Source organism: Rosa chinensis, chromosome 2 (assembly GCF_002994745.2).
Source record: "Rosa chinensis cultivar Old Blush chromosome 2, RchiOBHm-V2, whole genome shotgun sequence".
In the NCBI taxonomy this organism is placed as follows: domain Eukaryota; kingdom Viridiplantae; phylum Streptophyta; class Magnoliopsida; order Rosales; family Rosaceae; genus Rosa; species Rosa chinensis.
The window spans coordinates 82,633,707-82,646,484 of NC_037089.1; the positions used below are offsets into that span (position 1 = coordinate 82,633,707).

Sequence of the window (12,778 nt, forward strand, 5' to 3'; positions counted from 1 at the left end):
GAGACTGATTCAATAATTGGTGATCATATCAGTAACTACACACAGAGAGAGATGAGATAGTAATAACAAATTAACAAATAACAACTATGAAGTATGAACAAAACTGGAAAAACTGAAATCGAACCCAGAAATGGAAGACTGGAAGTATCGAATGAAGTCACTGAACCCAGCCTTACCCAGAAATCCAAATCCGAAATCGAACCCTCAAGTCTGTAAGTAAAGTGAGTAACCAAGCAACTTACCCAGAAATCTGAAATCGAACCCAGCCTTCAAGCCTTCAAGAATCTGAAATCGAAGTATCGATTGAACCTAGCCTTCAAGCCTTCCAGTAAGCCTTCAAGAACCCAGAACTCTGCTTGAGCCTTGACTCTTAAGGACACTGCAAACTGAAAACCCAGTAAAGCAGTCGTTGTAAGAGACCGATCGATTGAAGTTCATAAAGAGTGAAAAACACAAACCCATAAACCCAGACTTACCAGTTACCACCGTCAGTCCGTCACCTTCGAAGAGAGAAAAGGCCATGCCGGAGAGAGAGAGGACCCAGAGGAGAGACGGAGAGAGGCTGTGCGGCGAGTGTTTAGGTCTCGGGTTTGGTTACATGAGTGAGGAATAAGAAGATGAAGATAGATGAGTTACCTAAGAGGAAGACGGAGGAAGATGACAATGGAATGAGGTTCTCTGTGTGTCTGCCCTGTGACGAGAGGAAGAGAACGAGAGAGGAAACCAGATCTGGATCTGTTTTATCATTTTTCTTTCTTCTTTTTTTCCCTTATACTCGCATCTTTTTTGACTTTGTTGTTTTGTTATTTTTTTTGTTTGAGTGTTAGGGTTTCAAGCCACTTTGGAAATGCCCTATCAATTTAGACAAGGACTCGATCACACAACAGAAATTAAAAACAATGTGGTCTGAATGCATAAATTTTAAATTTGGGATTTGTCTCGTGTTAACTTGACATCCCCATTTGGCGAGTTGGAGAAAACTGGTGGTGGGAAAACTCCTTCCTTTTTGTGAAACTATTTGATCAGACCACAGTTATATTATTTCTCATCGTCTGATCAATACATGTTGGAGAAAAATTTGGGTTTCATATGGGGTTTGGCACCACTAACACGGTGGGAAACTTGCCGCTCAATTTTTTTGAGCGTCACACAACAGTTTTTATCTTAAACGTCTTCTGAACTAATTTCTAAGTCCCTATCACACAACAGCTCTTACAGAAACGACGTCTGAAAAAAAAAATTCAATCACACGACAGAAAATTGCATACTGTCGTCTGAAAGGTGTCGTCTGAATCAATCAAAAGCAATCCTAGTAATCAAAACCCACCTAGTAAACTGATCAAATTTTTGAATTAAAGACTGAGATATCGAGTGATGTGGAGCAAGAGATCAAGACTGTCTTTCGAGGAGAGACCAAGAGAAGTGATGTGTCGCTGCCCGTCATGCAACCGCCGTCAATCATCGATTCGTCGAGGAGATTAGGAGAGAAATCTGGGTGAGAGAGGACTGGGTTTCAGAGAGGATTTTGAGAGGTCGGATTTTTAGTTTTGAATCAAGGGGATTGAGAGAGGATTGGGTTTCAGACTTTCCGGTTTAAAGAATGAGAGACGAAATCTCTTTATTCGTCGTTTTGAATGTTGACCGTAAACTAAATGAAGCAAAATTGAAACTCAATCAAAGAAAGACCTAACAACTACATCGAATTTGCAATGAAAAACCCCAAATCAATTTCCAGAAAAACCCTAAAATGGAACACTGAACTCAATCAAAACCCCTAAACTAAATGAAGCAAAATGCTTACCAATAATCCTATCAAAAATAGAATAGTCCAGCTTCCTCTAATCTCATGAGTCGCTGGTGGAGAACTCCATTGAGCGGGACTCGAATGCATGCAAACAGCAAGGATCTCGGGGTTGAAGGAGAGATTAATTTTGGGTAAGGATTCTTAGATTTGAGAGAGGGCCGATTTTTTAGAGATATAGATGGCTGAGTTTTCCTCAAGATGCTGTAAGATTCGAGAGTTTTAGACAGAGGTAATGTTTGTGGGAATGAAAAACATGAAGCTTTTGTGTTATGTCAAAAGAGACTTAAAATATAAAAAAAGTCAAACTCACCTTATTCAAACAACAAAATTTCTTGGCTCTGTTGTCTGAATATCACCCCATTGACTAGTCACCGATAGGGTTTGCCCATTTGGGAGGGAAAAGACTCAATCTTGTTGGAGGGAAATCTAAACTTTCAACTAAGAAAATTTCCATATTTTCAGACGACATTTATGTGTCGTCTGAATCTAATCATATCTTCCAAATGAAACAAGCATGGTTTCTCATTGTATTCAGGCAACACATTTAATTTATGTGTCGTCTGAACTCTGTTGTCTGATAGCTTTTTTGGCATAGTAATTGTTAGTCCATAAGAATAAAAAATAGCAACAGCGATTCTATACCTCAAATAAATAAAGATTTAAACAAAATTTATCAAACATCAATTAGAATATTATGATAAAGTTAAGATAATCACTACACCAATTTTTCAATCAGACAACACATATCAGACGACAGCAAACATTTTAACTGTCGTCTGAAATAATCAAACGACAGCAAGAATATTTCTGTCGTCTGAATTTTGGAATCAGACAACAGTTGTTACATTGCTGTTGTGCAATTGTAATTCAGACAATGGTTATTTTTTTGATGTTGTCTGAATCAATCAATTCAGACAACAGATTGATTCAAACAACAGTTATTACATTGGTATTGTCCAAGATTGATTAACACAATGGTTGAGAAAAGATGTTGTATGATTGTTTTAATCACACAACAGTTATTACTTCTCTGTTGTGCAATTACTATTAACACAATGGCTGAAATAGATGTCGTCTAATTGTTAATTCAGACAATGGCTGAAATAGATGTCGTCTGATTATTAATTCACACAACAGTTTTTAGTTGTCTGTTGTGCTATTCTCCATCAGACAATGTACTTAAATTGATGTTGTCTGAGTTTTAGGATTCAATATATATATATGCTAGCGCCCTTCTTAAAAAACGCGGAAAACTCTAAGTTGAAAATTTTCACATACGCGGGCACTTAAGTCAGATTTCCCACTTTTATCTCGTTCACTTTATCTTCAACAATAGCTCTTCCCCGAAACCCTATACCTTTCCTCCTTCCTCTCCCGCTCTCTTTCCACGGTCACCATCGCTTCCTTCTCTTCCGAGCAGAAAGTCGGCCACCTAGGCGGCCTAGGCGGTGCTGGGCGGGTCGGCGTCTCAGTCTTTTTTTTAATTTTTTTTTTAACTCTTGTCTCTTGAAACTTAAAACCCAATCTACCCAAATCGAAGATGAGTTCTTTTGGTTTTGTGTGTTAAACCAAATCGAAGATGGGTTCTGGGTTAAACCAAAACATGAAGGCCGGCTCTCTCTCTCTCTCTCTGCGGACTCCGGCACAGCCGCACGACCTCTCTCCTTGACTTACTCTCTCTGTCTCTCATGAATTTTTGGGTTGAATTGAATTTCTGGGTTTAATTTTTTCAATCGATCTTTTCTGGGTTTACAATCGATCTGTGTCTCACTCTTTCATTAATTTATGGGTTTTCAGTTGAAGTATCGGGCTCGTGGTCAACTGATCTTGCTCTTGGAGACTTGGTTCGATTCAGAAATTTTCAAGCTTGGGTAAGTTGCTGCTTTCCTCTTGATTAAATGAATGAATGTTCTAATTGCTCTTGCTGCCTTGCTGTTGGTTCGATTTCATTATGTCAGTTCCAATTGGTTTGGATGCTGAGTCCTAGTTATTTCGCTTATCAAGTTGTGCTTGGATCTTTGCAGATACAAGAGTATGTTGAAGCTGCAAGCTTCTGTCAATTCTGGAGGTAAGGAACAGAAAATTAATGTTGAGATTTATGAATAATTTTCAGATGGGTTTGTTTTGATTGTTGTTGTGTTCTTGATTTTATTTGGTCATTTTTGTTTCCTGGTGGGTTTTTGGGAGAGAAGGGGCTTTTGGATGGCCAAGTTTTGCAGCTTTAACAGCTTTAAGATGAGAGCAACCCAGATTTTGTTGTGGAAGTGGTGTCTTTGTTCTTTGATGATTCTGAGAAGCTTCTCAATTATATCACCAGAGCTGTGTGAGGCCCCAAGATTTTTCTTTTTCAATCTGTCTTTATATCTTTTGGATTGGGTTGCTTTGTTTTGTGCTGATGCTTTGCTTTTGGATACTTCGATTTTGTTGTTCATGAGGTTTTGCCTTTTTTGTTTTCATTGCACAAAGTGCAACCAAGTGTAGACTTCAGAAAAATTGGTGCCCATGTTCACCAGTTCAAAGGTAGCAGCTCCAGGAACACATATAATTCCCTTTTTTATTATTTTTTTTTTCTTGTAAATAGAAAATTACAGAAAGTAATGTCAATTACTCAGTCTCTCTCTCTCTCTATCTCTCTCTAAATGTAGATATACATAGAATGTGTACTTATGGTTTTATGATTCTCAAATGGATTGATTTGGTTTTTTTTTTTTATATATGGTTTTATCTTCTCATTTATTTTCACTTTCTTTTCAATCTTCTGAAGTTATAACTTTAGTATTCGCTAGTGTTCTGTTTTTCACTTACTCTACTTAGTAGCAGCTGCCATAAGGTTGTTTGTAGCAAGACAATCCTCACCATCTTCACCATTTCTAACTACATTTCCTTTTGTGAATCTTGAAGGCAGTGAGAGATAAAGAAGGGATTCCTGCGTTGGAAGATGTGCACTAGGGTGCTTAGAGATATTACTGCTGTCCACCTCAGAAGATATTGTGTTAATACCTAGACCTTTTCAAGTCCCTTGTATATGATACTTTGTCTTTTCAGGTCAAACTAGATGAACGAGTAAACCCCAAGAAAGAAGTTGCTGATTACAGAACTGTTATTACAGGAATGTATGCTGCAGATTTGGCTGGTGTTACATGTACTTTAGCTGATATACAGGTATAATGGTTGTTTATTGGTTTCAAGGGTTAAATCCATTAACATTTTTTCACCTCAATTCTTGGTGTGTATTGTAGAAATCCTTCAAGAAGTTGTTGTCAGATGGAACTATTTTAGTTGGACACAGTTTGAATAATGACCTGCAGGGTAAGTTGATTGTTGTTTCTGTAAGTTGGTTTTGAGTTGCAATCAATCCATAATTTTTTTTTTGCCTTCTGGATTTTCAGTCTACTTATACATTTATGTGTTCTTTTTTCAGATCTGTTTCATTTGTTTGTTTTTTTCATTATGACGTTTTTCTTGTTTTCAGCATTGAAGATAGACCATATATTAATGGTGATTGATACCGCATATGTATTTAGATATTTGGATGGGCCTATTTCTAGAAACCTTCCTTGAATAATCTGTGCAAGGAAAGTTTCGATAAACCTGTTAATTCACTTTTACATTTCCTATTTGCACCATGGAATCCATTAATTAGTCCATTACAATGATTTGACTAGAACCTGTCACATGCATGGTTTATTGTCGCATATATCTCTTTTTCTTGCGTCAGACTGTGTTAGGCTATGAAGTTAGAAAGAAAGGTTCTCCACACAATTGTCTAGATGATGCCTGTGCTGCAATGAAACTTGCACGTTCTTGCTAAGGTAGAGCGTGAAGTTGGTGACTAGAGATTGCAATCTACTTTTTATAAGAGCTTTAGTATTTGATCATGATGCTCTCAATACCTTGACAATTTATTAATTGCATCTACTTTTCTTTCCTTGCAGTGATTTTGCTTACAACTATCTTAGTGGTACAACACCAAAGGAATAGGCTTCAAGCTTGCAGTGATTTTGCTTACAACTATATCTTGAGAGATCGAGCAAATTGTATTCTTTTTTATTATCATGTAATGTTCATGAAACTTGAAAGCTTGTTAAGCTAATGAAAAAGATATAGGCACTTGGGCAAGGTTAATTCCTGTGTAAATGTTGGGACGAATACTGGAATGAAATGGTTTTTGGAATCAAGGATATGTTGTTCAATTGTGTATATCTTCTCTTCTATCTCAGACAATTCAATACCAATCGCAAACCATTGTCTAACAAACGAACATAAAGAAAAAAGAAAGAAAAAACTGTTGTCTGAAGCAATGACACACAATAGCTTTAATAGTTTTCCTGTTGTCTTGTTCAAAGTCAGACAATAGTATTCAATTACATTGCTGATCTACAAGCTTCATTCAGACAACAGTTTTTGTACAAATCAATGTTCTCTAAATATTCATTACACGTCAACATTCTTCCAGGGTCTGCCAACTGAAATTACTTTGCACAAGAGTTCTGGTACAAATTGCTGTTGTTCTTTGTGGTGTTCAGACAACAGATAATATAGTAGTCGCTGTTGTAGTAAACTTTATCAGACGACAGTTTTTAGTATTATTGCTGTTGTTCTTCGTGGTATTCAGACAACAGACAATATAGTAGTCGCTGTTGTAGTAAACTTTATCAGACGACAGTTTTTTGGTATTGTCTGATTATGTATCAGACGGCATTGAGATAGACAACAGCAAACTCTATAATCAGACGACAGTGAAAAACTGTCGTCTGATTGAAAAATTGGTGTAGTGAATAATGAGAATTCAAACTGCATTCGCTTATCAATGACGTCATCGGTTAAATAGCTACTATATAACCCTTCGCCATGAGTCCTTGAGAAGATTACGATTCAATTCCCTATAAATCACATATATTATTAGAAGCAATCAAAAGTCTTGAATTTTCTAACTAAAATAATTTCTCAATGACATTGTGTGGTGGTATCTTTTGTCGTGGGGTTTTGTGCAATTGTTTGTTGTATATGCTCATTTTTTCAGCATTTTGTTTGATTATGCTTCATTTGCCAGGTATGACACCCCTGCCGGCTGTTATATGCTAAGTTTTACCCCCCACTGGGTGTTATATGACAGGTATGATCCCCCACTGGGTGTTATATGACCGGTATGATCCCCCACTGGGTGTTAGAGCAAGTGCACCGGTGCTCTTTTGCCCGGGCACCACCTCATCATTCCATCAGTTTGACCGGGCATGCAGAATTTCTCACCTCCACCGGGCCTGTTTTGCCTGGGCATGATTTGCCTTTGTTTGACCAAGGGCAAGATATATGTCAAGCTGGTGCCCTTTTCTTTGCCCAGTCAAAATGTCAAGCCCGTGCCCAAATTCATGCTTCCACCTCGGCCTGCTCTACAACGTGGCTGACGTCACAGTTTACAACAGATAGAGAGACGCGACAGTGAGGGATCGTGCAGAGCACGGACCAATCACAGGAGAGGAAGCCATTTTTTGTCGCCTAGCGACAATTAAGGCAGGGTGGGCTCTGACGTGGCAAGTATCCGTTGGTTGCTTTGGGAATTTAAACCCAACGGTCAACAAATCTGGGCCTTCCAACCGAACAGTAAAAATGGATCTGATGGCTAGTAATTAATCTGAATGTAATATAGGTAACGGTAAGAAAACGGGCAGAAAAAAATATGTAAAAAATTCTAAAAATCATACAAAAAATTTCTCTATAAATACCTACAATTTTTTCTAACATCTCACACCCAAAATACTAGAGTTCATAGTTACACCTTCCTACTCTTCATATAGCTCTCATTATCCATATTTTTCATTATCCACTATGGCCGAACAAATGGGAGATCAAAATGAAGATGAGGTTACCCAAGACAAAAGGAGATGGATGGATGAGGAAGATGTTCAATTGTGCAAGTCTTGGAAAGTTGTAGGCCAATGTCCTGCTGTGGGCACAAATCAGAAAAAAAACGACTTATGGTTGCGCGTGAAGCGACACTTTGACGCAAATTGGCCCAAGAGCCGATCAGCCCAATCTTTGCAGGGAAGGTGGAAAATTTTGAAGATAGAACTCTTTGAGTGGCATTGTGCATTAAGGCAAGCGAAACATTGGTACAAGAGCGGTTCGAATGCGGTTGATGAGGTATGTATTTGTTGATAAATCTTTTAATTTGTTGATACATTATAGTAAAATATTACATGATAAATAATATAGTAATTATAATATCGTTTTAATTGTAGTAATTGCTTTTCGTTACAATTAAGATAATTAATTGATAGATAATAATGTAATTACAAGGATGTTTATATTTGTACTTATTAATTTTTATTGTAAAACGGTGAGATAGTGGTTTATTAAAATTATGACCTTTATATTTGTTGATAAATCTTATTGATACATTATAGTAAAATATGGCTTGATAAATAATTATTAATTATAATATCATTTTAATTGTAGTAACTTGCCTTTTGTTACAATTAAAATAATTAATTGATAAATTATAATGTAATTACAAGGATGTTTATATTTGTACTTATTGATTTTTATTGTAAAACGGTGAGATAGTGGTTTATTAAAATTATGACCTTTATATTTGTTGATAAATCTTATTGATACATTATAGTAAAATATGGCTTGATAAATAATTATTAATTATAATATCATTTTAATTGTAGTAACTTGCCTTTTGTTACAATTAAAATAATTAATTGATAAATTATAATGTAATTACAAGGATGTTTATATTTGTACTTATTGATTTTTATTGTAAAACGGTGAGATAGTGGTTTATTAAAATTATGACCTTTATATTTGTTGATAAATCTTATTGATACATTATAGTAAAATATGGCTTGATAAATAATTATTAATTATAATATCATTTTAATTGTAGTAACTTGCTTTTCGTTACAATTAAAATAATTAATTGATAAATTATAATGTAATTACAAGGATGTTTATATTTGTAATTATTGATTTTTAACGCAAAACGGTGAGATAATTTCTTATTAAAATTATGACTTTTATAATAGATGACCCTTCATAATATCGTTCTATCTGTACTAATTGCATTTTTTTTTTAATTACGTAGCAAGATGAAGCACATAAATTGTGGCATACCGGGATGAAGAGAAAAACTGGGAAGGACAAAAAACACAATTTTCAGAGCTTTGGTAGTTACGTTGCTGTGGAGGGCTTTGCACAATTTAAAGACATCCCTAGCCATACATCTGGAGGAACATCAAATGAAGGAAATCAACATATGCGCACACAACAAATTGCTGAAAATTCCCCCATCAACTTGGACATGGATGTAGATGAGGTAATTGCAGGTGAAACTGCAGATCCTAATGTGAGGGCTCAAGGAAGGAAGGCTGCGAAAGAAGCAATACGGAAAGGAAAGAAGGCAGCGAAAGATCAAAGTCCTTTGTCAAACAGTCTCGAGAGTATAGCGAACAACCAAATAGAGGCAACCAAGGGCAAGAAAAAACTCGATGACGAATTCGCTCGAAGTCTCCAAGAGGAAGAGAAAAGAGCATGTATCCTCTTGCAAATCGAATTACGAAAAGAGCAACTCCTACTTCAAGAAAGGCAAGATCGAATTAAAGAGAGGGAAGAGCGAAATCAAGAGAGGGAAGAGCGTATTATGGAGATTGATACAAGTAAAATGACGCCAAATAAAAAGCGTTATTGGTCAAGAAAACAAAAGAAGATAGCGGAGAAAGAAGATCTTGAAGAGCAGCCGCCACCTTCTATGGGTGGATACAATCAGCAACCAAATTTTGGTGGTGCATTCCCACAACCAAATTTTGGTAGTGCATACCCACAACCTCCTTACCCCGGTGCATACCCGCAACCACCTTACCCCGATGCATTCCCACAACCTCCCTTAACCGGTGGATTTCCGCCACCTCCCTTCACCGGTGGTTTCCCACAATCCCCTTACCCCGGTGGATACTATCCGCAACCACCTTACCCCGGGGGATATCCTACACAACCACAATTTTCTAATTTCCCTACGGGTGATTCCACCAACCCTAACCTTAATGATGAGCCTTCAAACACAAATTGGATTTCTAGAGAGGATGAGGATTATGATTTAAATAATTAGCCCACAATCTGCATGTTTGTAATTGTATTGTACTTATTCCTAATTTTTCATTTATGTAAGCGACAATTTAAGGAAATAAAAGTTGTATTTGGAAATTCCCCTTATTAAAGCACACACCTTATATTAAAAATCATAGCACATAATAAACATAATTCAAATCACATTGACATAAAAAACATAGACATTGGCCAATTTAAAAGCACACCAACTTTACAAAACATAATACAAGCCAAATTCAAAGCACACAAACATAACAAAACATAGATATTAGCCAATTATTCCAAAAAATGCTCATTTATGATCTAGATCTCCATGTTGCCTTGAACGTTCCAGAAATGCTCTATCAGATCCCCTTGAAGGTTTGAGTGACTGTTTGCACTTCTAATGGCATCATATCGATCCATGAATCCGTTGAAGTAATAACCATCTCTACCAACAGGATCGAAGTCATGACCAGTCGGTCCTTCCCAAACCTGGGCCAACCTGGGCTTCATATTGTTATCCTCTTCTTCATCGGACTCCAAATCCTCATCGCTGTCATCTGGTCTTTCATCCTCGATTATCATATTGTGTAATATAATACACGTCAGCATGATGAAATGAAGGTCATCTCTTTCCCAGCCACGAGCAGCTCCTCGAATAATACTGAAGCGCGACTGTAAAATGCCGAAACATCTTTCGACATCCTTCCTGTACCCCTCTTGAGCCTGGGAAAACTTCAGATCCTTCGGTCGTGTTGGCCTTGGAATTGATTTTATGAAAGTCGCCCATTGCGGATAGATACCATCAGCGAGATAGTACCCTAATTTGTGATTCCTGTTATTTGCTTGAAATTGGACTCGAGGGGCTCGACCAGTAGTGACGTCGTCAAACAGCGGGGACTTAGCAAGGACGTTGAGGTCGTTGCATGATCCAGGCATTCCAAAGAAGGCATGCCATATCCATGTGTCATAAGAAGCGACTGCTTCGAGGATGATAGTGGGCACATGTTTTCGACCGCTGTATTCTCCAGCCCAACCTGTTGGGCAATTCTTCCATTGCCAGTGCATGCAGTCGATGCTTCCAATCATCCCCGGAAAGCCCCTTTTCTCAGCTTTGGTGAGAAGTCTTCTGAGGTCGGCCGGATTAGGTGCCCGGAGGTATTCTGCCGCGTACAGATTAACGATTCCTCTTGTAAATCGTTTCAGAGCCTGAATGGAGGTAGATTTCGCCATCCGACAATACTCACCACATTGATCTGCCCCTGCACCATAAGCAAGCATTCTTAAGGAACATGTCAGCTTCTGCTGGGGAAGTAGTCCGACTTTGCCTGCAGCATCTGATTTCTGGACCCAGTACGGGTCGGTACCACAAAGATCACTGGAGATGCGGTTGAACAAATTGTGACTCATCCTGTACCTTGTCCGGAATATCTCTTCACTGAAAACTGGACGCTCCACAAAGTAATCTTGTATCATGTCTTTCCCTCTTGATTCCCTAAACCGCTCCTCATTCGGTGCACGCCCCGGTTGAGAACCCCGTGGTCGTGATCCGGAGGAAGCTTCAGCTTCAGCGACTGCTGCTACCACAAGAGCATTAGTTGTACACAGCTCTTCAAGATCTTCATCTCGAGATTGTCGATACTTAGCCCACAATCTCTTCATTGAAAGGAGGGAAGGAGAGGAAATGTGTTGGATCTGGAGAATATGAAAACGAATGAGATTTGTGAATATCAGCTTGTGAGGAATGGTGTGCTGCTCTTGCTCAATTTATTTACAATTTTCACATAAAAAGTGATCAGACTTCAAGGACACGTGTCCACTCCTGGTTCGACGTAATCTCATCTGAAATTTTAGATAAGATTACATCAACAATAACCGTTAGATTAAATAGTATGCAAATGATCTGGTCCGTTCAAAAAGTGTCGGTTGTGCCTTCACTCATTTCAAGGAAATTTGTCCGTTGTGCCTTCGCTCATTTCAAGGAAATTTGTCCGTTGTGCGCCTTCACTCATTTCAAGATAAATTGTCGGTGGCTCATAATTTGTCGGTTGGTCTTTCACTTATTTCAAGATAAAATGTCGGTGTCGGTGGCTCATAATTTGTCCACCTAAAAATATTTTTGAAAAATGTAAATTGCATAATTATGACATTAATGATCCATAAATAATCATTATTAAAAAAAAAAAATTTGAAAAAACGTATGAACAGTAAATTTAAACAGTGAAATCTGCCTGTGAACAGTGATTTTTGGGTGAGCAGTACATGAACAGTAAAAAAGGTGAACAGTATTGACCGGGCAAGAAAAAAACGGGTGCAAACCCAGGTCCAGTGGCAGTGAATAGTAGCTTGACCGGTCGAATTCTTGACTTCTCGACTTTGCCTTTTCTTGACTACGGGTGAACTTGCTCTTATATGCCAGGTTTTACCCCTGCCGGGTGTTATATGTTAGGTATGACCCTCCGTCGGGTGTTATATGCCAGGTATGACCCCCGTTGGGTATTATATCTCAGGTATGACCCCCGCCGGGTGTTATATGCTAGGTTTTACCCCCCGTTGGGTGTTATATGCCAGGTATGACCCACGGCCAGGTGTTATATGCCAGGTTTTACCCCTGTCGGGTGTTATATGTTACGTATGACCCTCCTTCGGGTGTTATATGCTAGGTTTTACCCCCGTTGGGTGTTATATGCCAAGTATGACCCACCGCCGGGTGTTATATGCCGGGTTTTACCCGATGCTGGGTGTTATATGCTAGGTTTTACCCCCGCCGGGTGTTATTCGCCAAATAACAAGAAAAGACACAGTGAAACAAAAAAGCATATCACTAATCTATTTGGAAGTTGTGTTGCCATGAAATGTTAAGTGACTTGTTTTGAGCTTGGT

The 12,778-nt window shown here is 38.1% G+C and overlaps 1 protein-coding gene across 1 annotated transcript; it reads right to left on the minus strand.

Moving 5' to 3' along the window:
- Positions 1-10,216: 10,216 nt before the first annotated feature.
- LOC112185210 (putative nuclease HARBI1) lies at positions 10,217-11,557 on the minus strand. The gene has a single exon (XM_024323415.1). The coding sequence runs from the start codon at positions 11,555-11,557 to the stop codon at positions 10,217-10,219; it is 1,341 nt and encodes a 446-aa protein (XP_024179183.1).
- Between the last annotated feature and the right edge of the window lie 1,221 nt (positions 11,558-12,778).